Source organism: Zootermopsis nevadensis, unplaced genomic scaffold (assembly GCF_977971745.1).
Source record: "Zootermopsis nevadensis isolate Lab colony 2312 unplaced genomic scaffold, Znev_1.0 Znev_ptg000008l, whole genome shotgun sequence".
NCBI lineage: Eukaryota > Metazoa > Arthropoda > Insecta > Blattodea > Termopsidae > Zootermopsis > Zootermopsis nevadensis.
In genome coordinates, this window is record NW_028259140.1 from 13452305 (window position 1) to 13472068 (window position 19764).

Sequence of the window (19764 nt, forward strand, 5' to 3'; positions counted from 1 at the left end):
TCGAAATTTTATATTTGATGGCGACAAGTTTACGAACGAAGAAAATATCAATGATTTTTTTTTCTTTATTCACTTTGTAGGTTGTTTAACGACACTGCATCTAGGCCGAGTGTTGGTGCTTTGGAGAATTGCTTAATTATGCCCATAATCACTAGCTCGTGAGCACATGTATTCTCTTGGTTGTGGTGAAGGCACGGAGTTTTATGTTCGTCAGGGAACTTCGAGTAGTCTTCACTTCAACCCTCGATTTTCTGATCCATTTGAAAGTGTTAGCAGAATTAGCCACTTTTCTGAATGTTGATATGTCTGAGAAGGAAAAATGAAGTTCTGGCAAAGATAATTTCTTTTTACGTGTGATATTTTATGTTTTCACGGCGGGGGCGTTGATAATAATATTCCTCTGAGCTGATCGGTGGCTGCCAACGTTTCGGAGAAGCGTAGTGTCTCCATCTTCAGGGCTGAATTTGCAAATATCTACCGACCAGCACACACAGAACCCCTTAAATAATCATAATCAATTTAAAAACATATTTTTTAAAATAAATTCGTGTTTGTAATTGAAATTATTGTCTAAATAGACAGACTATGCTCCATGATAAAGTTACTCTGGTCTTTAAATAAGAAGTAACTGTTTCATGGGGTTACTTTAACGTTAAAGTGAGCTGGACATGTAGTATGCACGGGGAATAAAAAAACCTACTCGCGGGATATCAGGATTTAGATAAGTTTCCAGAAAAGCAGGTTGAGGTTATGTACCTTAACAGCTGGTTTCCGTTGCGTCAGTGATGGAATTCGCGATGACCACACACAAATTCTGAACTTTGGACCCAGTCTGTGTTGAGACACATGAAAACGTTCAAATTACAGAGTACGGAGAGTGAAACACTAATATTTTTAACGCTCGTAACTGTGGATTCGAGTCCAGTGTTTCAATTGCTATTATAAATCATATGCCTTGCATTGAACACACAATAACAGGAGCTTTTGGCGACGAGAGATTCCTCAGGGGTTGGAATCGTGATATTAAAATTATTTCGGACGGAAGCTGACTGACAGCAAAGAAAACACAGTGGCTACCTTTATCCTCCTGCAGTGTCCGTCGCCCGCAACAGATGTTCCACATTGCAGTCACACGCGCTCCGCTGCAGAACGCAGACTAAGATTGTGAAGATTCACGAAAGCTTATCAACTGATAACCCAATGATATCTGATATCTGTCGTCACACTAGCCCCAGGGTGACGGAAGTCTTTCACGGCCACGGTACCATCTGCGGGTATTCCTGGACCCCCCCCCCCCCCCGGGTCCCACGACAAATAATTTTCGAATGAGTACTAGACAAAAATTAATTTGAACTTCATGAAATTGGATGCCACCCATTTTCTGTGATTAAAGATCAGTGTAATTAATACTTTCATGCCGAGTGGTAACTATATACACCACCTGCTTTAACAATCAACGGTTCATTTATTGTGGATTTCGCATGATTCTCACAGCAAAAAGGGATTATTTCCTTGAGAATCATTGACAAGATAATTTTATAATAACGAAACATCGTGTTTTCTTTGCGGTACGGACTGAAGTCTTAAGAAAAATAATGTAGAGAGCTTCAAAAGGTTAATAATGTTTAAAAATTTCATACCACTCAACAGCATTCGATAAACGAGGTCTAACAAATAACCTGATTCTGAAATGAACTTTTACACATCAGCATTTACCCGTGGTGAGTGTGGACAGCTTCAAGACACTTTCCTTTTGACTTAAACGTGCATTTCAGTCCCTCTACAGGCCGCCCGCAAACATTGCTGCAAATCAGCTCCTGAAATTCTGTCGATACTGAGGTCACATTGTTCAGTGATTCAAAATTACACTCTTTCGACGGGATTTCTGATTTCGAGAATACGAAAAACCGATATAGTACGAAAACAACTATTGTTTGTTTGCTGACCAGAAATCGTGATTTTGGCATTAGTTTTAAAATTCACGCATTTCCCAGCCGAGGATATCCTGAAAACGTCCACCGGACACTTCGGCATTTCCTTTCTGGGCCGTACTGGGTCATCTATGTCTCATCACCAGACACTATTCTCTTCTCAGGTCGGATTCTTCAGACGCTGTTAAAAGTCTCGCAGATTTCTTTTTGATGATGGATGTCTTCTGGGTTGCAGCGGCGTGTGGTCGTTGCTGCCTCCATTATCAGGGTGATGATCGCCCTGATGATGGAGGCGGAAAGGATCTCCGAAACGTCGGTAAACTTCTACCAGACTGCACGGCGCTACAACCCAGAAGACAGTCATCTTTGGACTCACAGCCGCCAAACCCTCAAATCCCTGTTTCTGAGGAAAAACATGTGATCAAACTACTTTAATTATAAACTTGTAATTTTCGATTTCTCTGTCTTCTGGAGAACGCGTCTTCTCCGCGATGTTCTTACCTTTGAGTCCGGAGAGCGTGGGGGCCGGAGGTTGGGACCCGTTTGGTGACTCAAACAGGTCTTTCACGCGGTTGTAGACGACGTCGCGCGGGTTGTGCAAGTAGAAGGGGTCGCTGGTGGAGCCGTGCGCCGGGTTGACGTACAAACCGTCCGGTTGCTGGTGCTGGGTGGGCGGGGGATGCAGGAAGAACGGCTCCGTGCACTACAACATGAACACGAAATCGCATCACTTGCTGAAAATGCAGAAGTCATGTTTTTTTTGGTGCAATCTGTCCGACGTCATAGGTTAGAGTGCGACGGCTTGAAGTCAATTTCATGAAACAATTAACACAAATACTACGCAAAATAAAGCGAAAATTCTTGCACAAGCCAAAGATTCTAATCGAGAAACAGCTGATAAAACGAATCGGGCATGGACACGGTCAGGATACTTCAAAGCTAGCAAAGGCAAAACGTGTATTGTTCAAACATGTTAACCCAGCGCCACAGCGAATACACACGACAGGAGCAGGGGTAAAGCTCCAAGCCCTCGTTACGGAAAAAACCATTGGCATTTTTTATAACATATTATAATTGTCGCTCAATTTATAAGTCTTTAATCTAAAGTGCGGCCCTCCTCTTGATCTGACATCAGCATTTAACGGAAGCAGCGGACGTTTCGAAAAAATTCCAATATTCTGAGTTAAGGCTGACAATGCAGCTCATTTACGACCGATGATAGACGCTATCTGTTCTGAAGGACTGACAGTATCATCGAATATACCAGGAATAAGATAGAGACAGTCATAATAATTCTCCTGATTACAAATATGCATTGTTAATTTGTACACACGCACCATCTGCTAGGATAATGACGTGTCTTTTATAACTTGGCACCTGCTTTCGCTGCCCAGGCGTTTTCAGTCTTTTACTGCAATACCTAGAACCACATTCATCAAACACTATCGACCCTGGGGCTGGAAGATTATTTATTTTTTATTATTTATTTAGTGTTCTGTCTGACGACAGGTCCGTATGAACAGGATCCTTCCATCCTTTTCTCGGACTGGGACCTGTTCATATACGTTCTTGGCAGATGATCCAGAAGTGGTTTGCCATTGCCTTCTTCTGTGTGTGAATGGAGTAATTGTTGGGATGCCACGGAGGAAAACTCCGTGTTGCCTAGACCACGGCCTTGCCCAACACAAGGTATAAATTCGGGCACCGCCGGGAATCGAACCCGAGTCCCCAGGATTACAAGGCCAGCGTTCTAACCGCTAGACCACCGTGGCTCTTGCTGGAAGATTATAATGCGTAAATTATAACAATCTGTTGGAGCTTTAAGGAAATTTACGAAAGGGCAAACAAGTTAAACAAATCTTTCAAGGTCACACCGAAATCTTGCAACGCGAAGAGCGGAGCCCTGACGAGCGATGCTAGCTCATAACTTGCAGCGTAGCAAATAGTGACTTACGAGGCGAGGCCCACAAATTGTAATTACTGATTCTACAAGCATGCAATTGAGACAGATGAGGATGCCATCCAGCTGTAGGACGATAAGATAAAACTAACAGATCTGCCGTTGCAGCCAAGGGTAGGAAAACTTTTTATTTCGACGGCCCACGTTGGCTATTAACATCTTAGTCCAGGGCTCCAAAATGGAATAACAATGTCGTGGACAATTTCCTTAATGTCAGCATCTCTCCCATTTCCTAACTGCCAAATCATGACGTACAAATGAAAGGGTTGCGAGGGACACACGTGGCACATGGACCGCAGGTTGCAACCCCTGCTGTGAGAAATTGTGATAGCAATCTAAATTCTTTTACTGAATTGCTCGACTTGAGATAAAGGCGCTGTTTGGTGAGAAAATACTCTATCGATGATCAGTCCGACCTGTAGCCTGACCGTTATCTGTCGTCCACTTATCTCCTTCTTGACAAAGGAAGCGAGAAAATTACAATATAATTTGCATACTTTCAAACTGTTATCACGAAAACAATTGGCCTCTGAACAGCGATGTTAAGAAGTAAAATATCAGATTAGAGAAAGCGTTGCCCTAGTTATTAATAAATTTAAAGTCGGTTACCTTAGTCAACTGTACAAATAAAGTGTCTTAAATGTCGGATTAATGTAATTGAACTCAATAACAATATAGCGAGATGACTGTGTGAAAGTATTCTGAAAGCATACGTAGGTAGCCATAATTTTTCCTTTTTTTAATTTCAAGCCATTGCTAAACACGCTTTTGCAACAACCAGAACCAAATTCCTGCTGTGGTAAAAGCGATGAAACTACCGAATTCAATTGGCCGCTGCCTGGAATTAGAAGGTGAACAGTTGCAGACGAAGACCGAATCACGTTCAGAAAAATGTACGAAGCACTAATGCTCCCATTTGTGTTATTTGCGAAAGAAAGGTCGTCAGTTCACGAGGATTAAAATTTCAAATATAAAGACGAAACAAAACACAAGGTCAGTAAGACTGCTTTACTGGTCAGCCAAGAAATAAAATACTCGAAATCTTTATGCCAACAAGAAACATATGTAAAAGCACTGTCTGACGACAGGTCCATATGAACAGGATCCTTCCATCCTTTTCTCGGACTGGGACCTGTTCATATACGTTCTTGGCAGATGATGCAGAAGTGGTTTGCCATTGCCTTCTTCTGTGTGTGAATGGAGTAATTGTTGGGATGCCACGGAGAAACCGGGGAAGCCCCCTTGTTGCCTAGACCACGGCCTTGCCCAACACAAGTTATAAATTCGGGCACCGCCGGGAATCGAACCCGAGACCCCAGGATTACAAGGCCAGCGTTCTAACCGCTAGACCACCTCATCTTATTATTATTTAGTGTTCTGTCTGGCGACAGGTCCATATGAACAGGATCCTTCCATCCTTTTCTCGGACTGGGACCTGTTCATATACGTTCTTGGCAGATGATGCAGAAGTGGTTTGCCATTGCCTTCTTCTGTGTGTGAATGGAGTAATTGTTGGGATGCCACGGAGGAAAACTCCGTGTTGCCTAGACCACGGCCTTGCCCAACACAAGTTATAAATTCGAGCACCGCCGGGAATCGAACACGAGACCCCAGGATTACAATGCCAGCGTTCTAACCGCTAGACCACCGTGGCTGAATATAATCTAAGAGCCAATTAAAATGAACCGCTGAAAGAAATAGCAATGTCGCTTCTTTACTATTCGCTGGCTTTAGATGGAAGTAATGATGATTCGGACGGTGCTCAGCCGATGCTGTTCGTCGCATTTTCAGTGACGTTAAAGCAAGAAAACTGTACCTCCGATGACGTCCCATCGTATCATTCGTCAACAGGTCCACTGAAGCAAAGTTCTGAGGTGGAATGTCTACCTTAAACTTCATAAGAAAGTATGGTTTGAATCGTCGTTAGTTCAAGTATTTTTTGAGGACAATTTGGTGGAGTAAGTAGGCTTAGAAGACGCAGTGTGCTACTAATTTGAGGGAAGAAGTTGAGATATTAATGAGAACAGCAAATTAGTAACCGTGTTATCAGATGCGGAATTGGGAATTTCTCATAAAAATAACATCCCATCTGAATGAGCTTAACACGAGACTTCGGGGAAAAGGAAAGGTTCTCCTCAATAAATTTTCAAAATTGCAAGCGATTTCTCGTCAAGCGACGCAGGACTCACCTTTCCCTGCGACTCGCCTTTGCAGCAACTGCACCCGGTCGGCTTGTGCCTGGCCTCGGGGTAGTCGGGAGTCGCGCCGTGTTGAACGAGGATATTAAGACACTGAAAAAGGAAGAACGTGTGAGTCTCAGGGCGAACGGCAGACCGAAGCACATCGAGTGTTCGTGCAACGTGCGCACCTCCATCTGCTGGTTCTCGGCTGCGTCGTTGATCGGGCTCTTCCCGAACTTGTCCAGCACGAGGCGAGCGCCGTGACGCAGCAACCAGCGCACCGTCTCCGCGTGGCCACGGCTCGCAGCGAAGTGGAGAGGCGTCGCGCCGTCCCCGTCGCGCAGGTTAGGGTCCACGCCCTGCTCCTGGACCTGAAACGCAGGCAGCACACCCTGTAGCCGAGCTCGGAAAACGGGATCTCCTGCAAATCTGCCCAGAAGACGCCCAGAGCATTCGTAATAGCCAGTCTGAGGGGTTCTAAATTATTTTTGGCAGGTGTGTCCGAACGCGTGGAGACCATGGTATTGCCAGATTTAAGCCACTTTTGTCTTAACTTTGCATGAACACGTGTAAAACTCTGATTGAAAAACCTGAAGAGGGGTGAGGATTAAGTCCGTCTGACTCGGGGCAGGGGTCGGTGACGGGTTCTTGCGAACCTGGTAATGAATCTTAGGATGCCATAAACAACGGGGCGTTTATTCACCATCAGCTTCTCAAGAACGACTCTGTTCTACAGAGTTCGTTAGTTGTACGGATCGCTTTTATAACCTGACAGTTCCATACGTTTTCAATATCTGAATTATATTTGCATTAATTAATTAACAGCTGAAGTCTCTTCGGTTCAAATGCATGATCATCGAACCCAAATCGACGCCCGTATTTTTCTCAGTTCCTACAGTGTAGCGTAGCAGATAGTTCGCCCACCAAGTGCAGCAATTCGACCCTTGTACCAATCGCAATCACAACTGTCATGGCGATTTCTCCTTCGCATGTGATCAGCAGAGCAACGCAACGCTCTTGAAACGAAAGCGTTCTCACGTCACACACGGCTGAAACTCAAAACGACATGTTTCACTAAATAATCATCGGTTTCACTACTGCGTCATATATTTTGTATACAACACATTCAGTAGAACACTAAGCCCACGTAATCAAGTCTCTGGTTTCAGAACACTAAAAATCCATCACGAGGTAATCGATACCATTTCCTTTCCAACCTCCAACCACCCGCTTACTTATGGTACATTTCAAAATACTAGCCCAATTGCCCCGTCTTCGCGACGTCACCCAAGTGTGGCCTGAGCTTTTCGTAAAATTTGTTTAGCGTCTCTTGTTTCTCCCCTTGAAACTACAGTCCCCGGTACCCGTTGGGTAATGTGGGTGAAACCCTACTTTCCGTGATCTGAAAGCTCACAGCGTGTCACGTTTGTTATAAAATGGTTTGCCGTCTTTAAAACCTAAGTACAAAATAAACATTTCCTTAGTCTAATTCTCAATTGGCACACACCATAAGCCCTAATCCATAAAAGCTGATGAACAGCAAACATTTTAATCTAAAACGTTCTTCGACGTAGTTCATTTTTTAATATGGTGAAGGGTTAGGCACTTGAATAAAGTTACACATTCCATTAGTTTGTGCCCATATAATATTAATAATAATACGAGTCTACTCGAACAGATTCAGCACGTCACGTTTTATAAAACGCGTTAAGTGTACGAAAGCATGACGGCGGACTCCGCTTCTTTCTTGTTATTACTATGGTAAAGCCACACACACACACACACACACACAGGCCACACGAACTACTTTCGCTGATGGCGCGAGCCGACACAAATCTCCCAAACTTCCGTCCCTGTTTGAGGAAGACCTAGTTCACTAGCTGTGCTCACCGCGCCGCTGTCGCTCCAGGCTGTCTGCAGCAACCACGATGACAAGACGCGATGTACCACCAGGGCAACAAGCCCGCACACCACGAAAGGAACGACAACTATTAAGAAATGAAACAAAGTAACAAAAGGAAAGTCTTGCGCGCTGCTCAACGCCATAACGACACACGGACAGGTGGCAGCACTGTCAGTTATCTGACTGACTACGTCACTATCCCTCATGCGACCTGAGCTTAGACCTTGTCATTCGCCTCATGGATCGATTCTTCACACGGATATCGCTGATTCAAGACTCGATATATATCGCTCCGGTTAAGTTCAGTCCGTGACACTTCGCGGTACAAGCCGTTAGAAGCCGAAACGCTCACCCTATTTGGAAGAAGCAACTCGACGGAAAGTGAGGAAACCTCAGAGAGGTTACGACACGCGGCCTTCGTCCGCTTGCTGAGGCAGCACACTCACCATCCATTTGAGGCAACTGAGGCAGCCCATCTGCGACGCGGCGTGAACCGGTGCCATTCCGTCCTTGGCGCGCACATACAGTGAGCCGCCAGCCTCAGTGACCAGGAACTTGAGTACCTCCAGGTGACCCTCCTGCGCGGCCAAGTACACTGGCGTCACATCGTTGTCCATCTGCGTGTTCGCACTGCAACAAACGCACGCTCCGGTTAATCAACATGGCATTTGGCATTATCAGTCAACACGACCATCTGCACAGAAAGCTTCGTCACCGTGGACAACCGTCTCACTCAACTAAATTTTACGAAAACTTGAACCGTGAGAAGAGAACATCACAACAAATCCAAACTAAACATACGAATTATTCCGTAGAATTTACTGATGTTAATTAATCAACGCATTCATGCAACGGGGTCGCAGTGGCCGCGAGGTCTGAGGTGTGGGCCTTGTGCCGCTTGGTCGCTGGGTTCGAATCCCACTCAAGCCATGGATGTTTGTCCGCGTTGTCCTGTGTACAGGTAGAGGCCTCGTCCAAGGAGTCCTGCCGAATGTCTATAGATCAAGCCAACGAAAAGTTGTGACCCGCAGTGCTCAGACACTTGAAGAACGGGTCGTTCCCAGTATCCCCAGTATGCATGCAACAGTAGCTCATTAACGTTTGAACCAGAAAACTACATTTCCAATCCAAAATATGCTTAAATTACTGGATTATTTATCAACATTTATTTTAATTTGTACCTAGAATAAGGAAGACAATATGTAACACTTTATGACGACATAACTTGATTAATCCAAAATAAAAAAAAACAGTAAAGAATAAGACAGAAATTTTTCCGTTAGGCAGCGAAAGTCAGAGACCATAAAACAAAGCAACGCTACGAGTGAATTATGAAAAGAAAATACGAGACAATTTCACAGTAAAATAACGGGTGTTAAATAATTTTAAAGCACGTAAAACTGAAGTTAACAAACGATAATTGGGTCCGCGGTGAAATTCAGAGAATAAGAAACAAGGAAAAAAATGTTTAATCAACTCTGCTCAGAAACTATTGTCTCGTTTATTTACGAAAGTCCGTAATGTGATTGTGAAATGTGGCAGAGGAATGTAGAGTGGAATAATTTGCATTATGAATGACTTCTCTTTCGTTAAAATATCCACAATCAATAGAGTGTGGTATATTATGTGGACAAACTTCTTCATAAGCGACCATAATGTTATAATAGGTATATAAATAACACGAATTATGCCTGTAATGATAAAAACAAAGGTCATAATATAATTCACGCGTAAATTGATTATATCTGCATGGCTACATTACTCTGTTCCTGTAATAAAACAGTTCCTGGTCTACTAAACCCATATTGCACTGAGCCCGTTGCCTATTGCCTGATGATTGGCCTGGGCCTTTTGGCTTTGCTGCTGTGACTGCAGGTCACAATGCAGTCAGGTGTTGTAATCGGTTTTCTGGTTAAAGACTTGTGACTGGTGAAAGGAGGAACACAAATGTCTACTTCAACTAATGAGCGTATTAGGTCCAGTAAGCAGGAGTAGCGCTCACAGGCTGAGAATTTACCAACACGTTCATTATTAACCTCACATTTCCTGATGGGTGGTGGCCAAATTCTCGCATTTATAATCCCCCCTTGCACACAACATGGTCACCTACGTTATCCGCCCCCATTTAATAACCCTGTCATGTCCTTTTGTCCTCGGCCTGTTGGTTTGAATGCAGTGCGTTCACTGACAAAGTTTAACGCAACTATCAGATCCCGGTTCCCGGCTTGAACTACGTGACTCACAGGTGTTCTCTATACGAGTCGTGCATCGCTCCATAAAACGATACAAACGAGCAACTTGGGAAAATTACAGCAGGTCCTGCCGGGAGTCGGGAAGTGACAGTTACGTTAAACTTTATTAGTGAACGCACTGAATACTCCAGAGCACATTCTCCTACAAGAGCAGTCGGTTTAAGATGATCCCTCAGACGCACGATGATACCACAAGACTTAGGAAACCAGGGAAAAGTAAAATATCGCAGCTTCGGAATGTCGTCCGGTATGGAAGCCGAATGTTTAACGACCGGAGTGGCTACTCCGTCCACTGCACCATTTGTTTCTTTGTGTCCTAACAGGACAGCAAACTATTCATATTCTTCTTTCCTGTGCAGTCACTCGGCTACTCCCAAATTAAGTACTTTCGAAACTTGAAGGAACAAATATTAAAATTCCCCATTTTTACGTCTATAAAAACTGTATTTATAAAATTTTTACAGCGGGTCGACAAAGACTCAGCTTAGCTTATCAGTATCCGTGTTCTCAGCTGAACTTGGTGGGGTTTTGGTTATTTATACTTGTTCCCTCCGCATTTTGGTTATGGCATCTTCTCTGTCGACGTCAATGCTGTCAGCTGTTGCAAAATGTTCGGGCGCTGTAGATCCGATCTCTCAAAAATGTTCCAAAATCCTGATCCTGGTTGATGTAGTCCTTGCCACAGGAGCAGGGGATCTTGCCTGGCATTGCGTGTATCTGAAGGCCGTCTTGTTCAGTGGTTTCTGCTTGGTGGGGATTCCCTATTTTTTAATAGCCTGGACATGCACTTGGTTGTACCTTGGATATATGGAGGTCTCTCCCCCCGCCCTGTTTCCCTGCTGATGACCTGCAGGGACAAACATAACATGCCGCAGGTTGGAGGCCATGCTGGTCTCGTCAAAAAGTGTTCGCTCTGTCCAGCAAGATGGTTATGATGAACCTCTTATGAGCCGATGGCTGGGTGTGATGCTGCCTGTAGCCACTGTCCATGTCCAAAATGTTAGTTGGCGGTAACTTTACAGTTCCACGGACATCCTGATGTTCGGATGCGTGGTGTTCAGGTGACCGAGGGAGTCTCTTAAGGGCGGGTAATCAGGGTGGCCAAATTAACAATTGCGTCGTCTAAGTTTCTGTGTTGGCATTCAAGGTATCATCGTGTAGATGTCGATGGCTTCGTCCACGAAAGATATCACAAACACGTTGGCCAGTAGAGAGAATAATGGAGATCCCATGGCCGTCCTCTGGGACTGTCGGAATTTCCCCTTTTGACCCCGGTACACCAGATCGCAGGAGACTTCTCTCAACGATCCCGTGTCACTACAACACACGTGGCATTTCGTGCTAATCATGAACCATTTCATCACGTCAGAGTACGTCTACTCCGAATCCCAATACAAGACACCCTGAAGATTACCCGGGAGCACATTGACGTCTGCAGATTTGCCACACGACGTCTCCGACCTAACAGAACATTGTGTCAGCTCCACCAGGGAAAATTCTATTGATCGTTTAATGTCCACTGTACGACATTTCTGGAACCAATTTTGAATACGGATATTCACAGATTACTTCATACTAAGTCAATTCTCATTTTATTAAACTACTGTAATCTATAATAAAAAGTAGAAGTTTTTATGAGATAGAACGGATGTAAATGAGTTGAAGTAACTTTATCTCACCAAGAAATAAAACTTGCAAGTTGCGGTTAATATAGGGAATCACAGCAAGATGGTGGTCTTAAATACATATTAAACAGGCGATCAAATTAATTACGGTCGTTCATGTTAAGATTCTGTGGCCGAATGTGGGGACAGATTTCACTACCCGTAGGCATTTTCATATGATCTTGTCAGTGCAACTCATCCCAAGTTCCATTTTGTAACACCCGTTCAACAATATGGCGGCGGCACACACATACGTTATTTTATTTTCGATTTCACGACAATAATTTATCACCCACTGTGAAACTTTTTACGAAGGGGGGGGGGGGTTTATAAACATGTGTACACAGTTTGTACAAAGCATTTTTTCGTGTTCGTATCGGAAATTACTAAAACGCCAGCCCCGAGAATTTCTGAGGTTATCGGTGCGTTAGCGAGATTTCAAATATCGACGTCTACAATTAGACCAGTAATTCATTGCGAAGTGAAAGGCTTCGTGAAGTTAAGTTCCCCTGACTGTGACGTTCAGCTACAGCTGGTTTTATCAGGCGCGGCGTCGGCAATGAGTCGGAACCACGTCCACAGACTGTTTCAGAATTCATTTATCCATGTCCAGTTATTTAAGTCTTTAATTCTTACAGCAAATACCAGCACTGCAATCAGTGGCCATCCTGAACAGAGCACAGATTACAGCGGCCATTGTTGTCAACAGAGTATATCTCCCTCTGGAAGCCTTATGAGTCGAAAGTCAGGAGGTATAAAGAAGATGAAACCAAATTTCCCACCAAGCCTTGAAGTGGAATTTGCAACATTTCTTATAAGCCATGGAAATGAAGCTTTACTTTAGTTATGTTAATACGGAAAATAACCGCCACGGTGGTCTAGCGGTTAGAACGCTGGCCTTGTAATCCTGGGGTCTCGGGTTCGATTTCCGGCGGTGCCCGAATTTATAACTTGTGTTGGGCAAGGCCGTGGTCTAGGCAACACGGAGTTTTCCTCCGTGGCATCCCAACAATTACTCCATTCACACACAGAAGGAGGCAATGGCAAACCACTTCTGGATCATCTGCCAAGAACGTATATGAACAGGTCCCAGTCCGAGAAAAGGATGGAACGATCCTGTTCATATGGACCTGTCGTCAGACAGAACACTAAATAAATATATAAATAAATAATACGGAAAATACACTTGCAGTTCGGTCTGCGCCAACAGTCCTACCTGGCTCACATTAGTTAGAGTCTATTCGGAGCGAAAAGTAATTTATTGTAGAGTAATGATCTCATTTCCATGAACCACAAAATATAAGAAATGTATAAGACGCACTGAATTATTATTTACGTCAAGCATTACAGTATATTTTTGCAGATGTAAAAATGTTATTTCGTTTACACGTATTTATAGTTCCTATTTTCAAATATGAAAACACCTTAGCTAATATTTCTTGCACACCCGGTACTACGACAGACGAACTAGATAATTGCATTAGGAACACGCTGATGCGAAGGATCGCTGGGAATATGTCGGTCAGTGAAACGCAGTCAAGCAGTTTCAATTATTCAAGCGTCTTCTTTGTCTGCAAATTAGTACCATCGTTCCGCTGTGGCAAACCCCATTCCAGATCTATAATAATTCGATAATAAAAATCATTTCCATAAAAAAACCCTGAAAGACACATGAAATGCAGTTATAATTTTCATGTGTTATTCTAATTTCAAAGGCCTCTCGCTGTCAGCTGCTAGTTTAGATATCTTTTCTTCTAGTCGTCACTCCGGGGCAGAAATAACTCAGATTTTATTTACAAGCTGAAAAGAGCTGTAACATTTCTTGCATTCCCACCGAGCACAATACACGTGATCCTTTAAGACTGATTCATTAACATCGCATCAGCTTTAGATGTTCATCTAACGAGAAGTACGGATAATCACGAAGGATGCACATCCATGACCCGTTGAAAGTACGTCCTCAGTATGCCTTGAGAAAGTGTAGAAAACCATTGAAAAAGACAGAAAATACTGTGCCAGATTCGACCCTAGTACTTTCTTAACACAAGAGGTGGGTCAGATGTGCGTGTTTTGTATTTGTAGATATGCAAAAACTTGTCCAAACAAATAACACGAAATTTCGTGGGTATTTTTTTTCCGCTTAAAGAAACATAACCTCCAAGATTAAATCATTAAATCGTTACAATCTGTGTGGCCTGCTCCCTCGCGGCACAGACAGAAATCGATAAAAACAAATGAGGAGCAGAGAACGGGACTTCTAGATGTCACCTGCCACATACCTAGGAACTCAGCAACTATTTTTCACCTTCTCATACAATTAATTACCTCAAAAAACTAACTGAATGCATCCAATTGTCACTTCGCTTAGTGTTAGTATATAAGTGATATTCCGGGCCCCCTCTACTGCGGACGGTGCAATAATTACAAAGTAACAAATAAGAAACTAGCGGTTGTGTTGTTGACACGAAAGTATTCAAACGCAATCACAGAATTTTCACACAAAAAGAAAGTAACATCGATTCACGTGAGCCGAATTATCCACAAGAAGGACCCTCGTTTTCTGAAACTGCACTGTTCAAAAACCTGAGGCCCTGAAACAGAGCTACAATTGTTGTTACCTGCATTTTCTGTGTTGCACCGTCGCGCTCCTGCACTTCCGGTAGCGTCGCTGTCGCGTTGTCATAACCTCACAACACTGACACTCTACTCGCGCGCAGCTCTACTGAGTAACTGTCTGTGTAACCGTTCACACAGAGCGCGCACAGCAACTGTCCCCCACCCACTCCACCTACCAGTGGCGGCTAGTGCGTCAAATCTGATGTTGAGGTTATGTAAGGCAAAATCAGAAAACATGATCATGTACGGAGTGTTCGAAATGTGAAATACAAAAAATATTGCTGCTTATTCTACGTATTATTATACTTTTAGTCTGTATAAACTATGAAAAACATGAAAATAAGTCAGGAGAATCGGATGGCCGGTCAATATTAAAAATAAAAGCAAGTAAGAAGCATTATCATCGCATACGATCTCGGTATTCCATCAGATTTTAGTGTCATCTGGTGCGTTCTATGACACTGTGTTTCGGGAAAATGATCCGTAAACACAAATTACAATACTGTAGATTCCGGTTATTTGGGCCATCGATTAATTTGGGCAGTCTTTTATTTGGGACAAATCTTAAAGAACAAACCTTTTTAAACTCTTTACGTGGAACTTCGCATAATTGGGACAGCCGCTTAATTGGGCCAAAATGTTATAGTCCGGATGTATCTCAATTAACCGGAATCCACTGTATACGTGAACGTGCCTAAAACTGAAACATGCCTGAAATATAAAAATTATTTGGTTACGATATTGTGACGACAACACCAACGTGAAGTTTCATTAAAGAAAAGGAAATTTTAAGATAAAAGTAGGTGGGGGGGGGGGGATAACGGAACGTTGCGTGCTCGAATTTGTCTCGCTTTTTCCCTGTTCGAACGTTTATCTTTTACGTATGATACTGTGTTCCGTGACATACTCTGTCACAGACAGAGGCGAACGAGGTTGGCGCAGAGAAACACTACGAATCACAGTTTTGACTGTCAAATGTTACAGGTTTATTTCATATAAACATGTTTGATATTTTATAAGTCCTATGTTATTTTTATTATACCGAATACAAATTACATGGGCAAGTTTTTATATGATACATTTGAATGAGACGTGCATCTGAAGCCCGCTAAAAGGGAACTGTTGGATTCAGCTGCAGTATCTTTTCAACATAAAGAGTTACTAATAATTTTCTTCGTCCCATGTACTTTATCCGTTTAAAGCATAAGATAGTGTAATTTCGTCATATTGTGAATATTATATAAATTATTTATTTTAATCCGTCTGATCACAATATAATTTTTTATTTAAAATTTCTTATAATTAAGATAATAAAATATCATTTATGTTCCATATCGATTGATCGATTTACATTTCGGAACATTTACACAACATGTTTCGGTTTTTATAAAACCATCATCAGGTGTAAAATATATCTAAGAACTTAAAACTCAATTATGATTTCTGCAGTTAGACAGACACAGAACTTGGCGTCACAATAATAAATATTATTCCAACGAATTTATGCTAAATTGTAAGATTTTTTAAATGCAGAAAGAAACCTTAAAATTAACTTTGCTTTTGTATTCCATGCCGCTGTATTAAGTGATATGCCTCAACAAGAAAACTTTCTAGAAAATTGAGGTATATGCACGTACATTAAAAAACTGGATAATGTCAAACCTTTGACAAAGCAGTTAAGTAAGCCATGTAAATATAATGGAATGCAAACGAACATTCTGATGGGGAATTAATTAGCTTGATTTGTACAACACGAATTTACAGCTTGCCAGGTGTGTGAGCAACTTCTTTTAGCAATGTTGCTATACCAGTTATTTGTTGGAATTGCAAAGCAAATGCTATTAAGTTAATGCACTCATTAAATGTGTGAAGTGTTGGATGTCCACAAATCCAGAACTAACTTCCCCGGCCCACAGACTGCTCCACAAAGATATGTTTACGTTTTGTATACTACGAGGGTCGCTCATTAAGTAATGCCCCACATTTTTTTTCTCAGCCAATAATGAAGATAGAAAAGTGTACTTTTACATGCTTGAGATTTGAAAACCCTCAAGAAGCGTTTTCGACGAGTTCGGCCTCACAAGCATCCAGCAGAAATTTTGCTCCTGCACGACAATGCACGCCCTCACACAAGTCTGAGAACCCGGGAAGAAATCACCAAATTGGGTTGGACGGTGCTACCCCATCCACCCTACAGTCCAGATCTGGCACCCTCCGACTTCCATCTCTTTGGGCCACTTAAAGATGCTATCCGCGGAACAAGATTTGAAGATGACGAGAGCGTGATTCAAGCAGTGAGGACATGGCTACGTGCACAGGACAAGAGCTGGTACCGGCAAGGCATGCATGCACTTGTTCCACGCTGGCGTAAAACCGTACAAGTTGATGGGGACTATGTGGAAAAATAGTATGTGTAAAGGAAACATTGATTTATATTGTCACTAAATTTGAGCCATCTTGAATAAATATGTTCTGAGGAAAAAAATGTGGGGCATTACTTAATGAGCGACCCTCGTAGAAACGAATTATTAAGCACATCGAAAAAGTAAATCGAATTTCGCTCTACAAGAATGTGATTGCCTTGCAGCCACACCCACAAAAGACAGTCAGTAGAACAGCATATGAAACGGTAACTGAAGGAAACTTTATTAATGACGACAAAGTGACTGAAAACTCATGGAATCTTCAAGAAAACACGGACTGGACAAAATGTATATCAAGACAAAGAAATAGATGGTTTCTCTGCGGTATATTATTCTGGAATTCTATTAGAATACATTTCTTGTGTTCTGACTGCCGATACGAGTCGGAGAAGCGAAGCTTCGAGGAAGTTTTATACCGGTTTCTTTTTCTTCTGGTTTTGCGTTCATTGCTATGGAATCAACTAATTACGAAGACCTGTACATTAATATCCAGTAAGATACAGTTAAGATCTGGTTACTCCTGGTTTTGTTCCTAAGTGCAAACGCCTTGAGCTTCGCCAGCTATTGGAGGCCTGCGGCCTTGCAGAACACCAAAACTGAAATGGGCACCTTCTGACTTTCGCTATAATTGCTGCTTTATGTGAAAGGTAATAAAGCAATTTTTGAAAACCATCTCTCGTACGAGATCGGCTGTCAATCTTAAGGATTGTAATTGGAAATGTAACTTAAAATCGTATGATTTGAGGTTTTCACAGCGGTGAGTATGAAGATTTCTGTCTTCTGGGTTGTCGCCCTGATGACAGAGGCAGTATGACCTCCGAAACGTTGGTTAACATCGACCAGACTACACAGCGCAACAACCCAGAAGACAGAAATCTTCATACCCATCGCCCTGATGATGGAGGCAGTATGACTTCCGAAACGTTGGTAAACATCGACCAGACTACACAGCGCAACAACCCAGAAGACAGGAATCTTCATACTCATCGCCCTGATGATGGAGGCAGTATGACTTCCGAAACGTTGGTAAACATCGACCAGACTACACAGCGCAACAACCCAGAAGACAGAAATCTTCATACTCATCGCCCTGATGATGGAGGCAGTATGACTTCCGAAACGTTGGTAAACATCGACCAGACTACACAGCGCAACAACCCAGAAGACAGAAATCTTCATACTTATCGCCCTGATGATGGAGGCAGTATGACCTCCGAAACGTTGGTTAACATCGACCAGACTACACAGCGCAACAACCCAGAAGACAGAAATTTTCATACTCTGATGACGGAGGCAGTATGACCTCTGAAACGTTGGTTAACATCGACCAGACTACACAGCGCAACAACCCAGAAGACAGAAATTTTCATATTCATCGCCCTGATGATGGAGGCAGTATGACTTCCGAAACGTTGGTAAACATCGACCAGACTACACAGCGCAACAACCCAGAAGACAGAAATCTTCATACTCATCGCCCTGATGATGGAGGCAGTATGACTTCCGAAACGTTGGTAAACATCGACCAGACTACACAGCGCAACAACCCAGAAGACAGAAATCTTCAACTTAAAATCGATCTGACTGTTGGGTCTTTGGACCTTGTCCATCGTCTGATGTTATGAAATTACACATCAGACGATGGACAAGGTCCAAGGACCCAACAGTCGTATCCTAAGGATCGTTCAAAATTGTCGTAAATATGACAATTTAAGTTGTGATTCTTTTCTTGGGCTTTTAAGTTGTTATTTTCAGAGGTAAAATCTTGAAGGGCATACTTTCTATGGGGAGGGGGGTAGATTTTGACACCTTGTCCCCGGGGGAACAGTGTATTGTCCCTGCTCTGCTTCCCAAAATGTAACCGAGGAATAAATGCGGGCGACCGTCGATATTATTCGCCAGAACTACACTCTACTCTCGTCTACGAAAAATTGAAACAATCGACAAAAGTAGGAACGTGTAGGCCACTGCTCTGTGACAGAGGGAGGTGCTTTAGTCCGTACCATTGCGGTGTGCACTGGGAGGTACTTTTCATCCTGAGAACTGTCCAAAACGAAAAGAGTTTAGCCCCAAAACACGAAACGTGTATATTTCTGCAAAACATTGGTATCCATCCGCAATTCCACACAACGTTACATGACAGGCGACCAAACATCGACAAGCGTTTATGTCCTTCGGAATTCCGTTATATTCCGGTGCAGTTCTGAATGTCATTACACTGTTATCATTTCGTTATATCCATGAGTTACAAAACAAAGACAGAACTGTTGACTAATGTCAGTGGCTACACGTCACAATCCAGAGCTCCAGAATTCTTTTTATGGCAAGACAGAATTTATGTTTTATAAAACACAGACGTGATTGTTGTCCAACCCACGTGTGACGCTTTCCGACAGAAACAGACAGACTTTAGGTGTCCCTGATGTCTCAAGCACGTTCATCAACATAAATTGAAAACAAACAACTACTTGAACTAGGCCCTGGCCATGTTAGTCCCTTGATCAGTGCCCTTTCGTCGACACAAACTCTGCATTAAACAAATCCCGTCGTAGACTGTTTATATCACGTAAGTTTCCTGTTCTGAAGCAATGCCCTTCCAAATATCCCTAACATCGAAGACTGCTGTCTTCTGGGTTGCAACACCTGTGTAGTCTGGTAGACGTTTACTGACGTTTTAGAGGTCCTTGTCACCTCCATCATCAAGTTAATCAGTCATAGCCATGAGGATGGAGGCAGGAATGACCTAGGACACGGCGCTACAACCCAGAAGCTATCTTCGTAAAAACCTAGAATCTTCCACTCCTAACACCAACTGAATACAACACGAAGTGCAAA

At 42.8% G+C, this 19764-nt stretch overlaps 1 protein-coding gene across 8 annotated transcripts in view; it reads right to left on the reverse strand.

Moving 5' to 3' along the window:
* Window positions 1-19764, reverse strand: part of f (espin protein forked) — an 89578-nt gene that overhangs the window by 18646 nt on the left and 51168 nt on the right. For 6 of the 8 annotated variants that reach the window (XM_087345139.1, XM_087345140.1, XM_087345138.1 and 3 more), the window contains exons 3-6: window positions 8421-8604; window positions 6260-6442; window positions 6081-6182; window positions 2433-2634 (exon numbers count right to left, since the gene is read on the reverse strand). In XM_087345139.1, the coding sequence (XP_087201265.1) occupies window positions 2433-2634; window positions 6081-6182; window positions 6260-6442; window positions 8421-8604 (671 nt within the window). Of the gene's footprint in view, window positions 1-2432; window positions 2635-6080; window positions 6183-6259; window positions 6443-7961; window positions 8133-8420; window positions 8605-14508; window positions 14613-19764 lie in introns of those variants that run through there. The other 2 variants (XM_087345141.1, XM_087345142.1) reach the window with 2 other exon arrangements.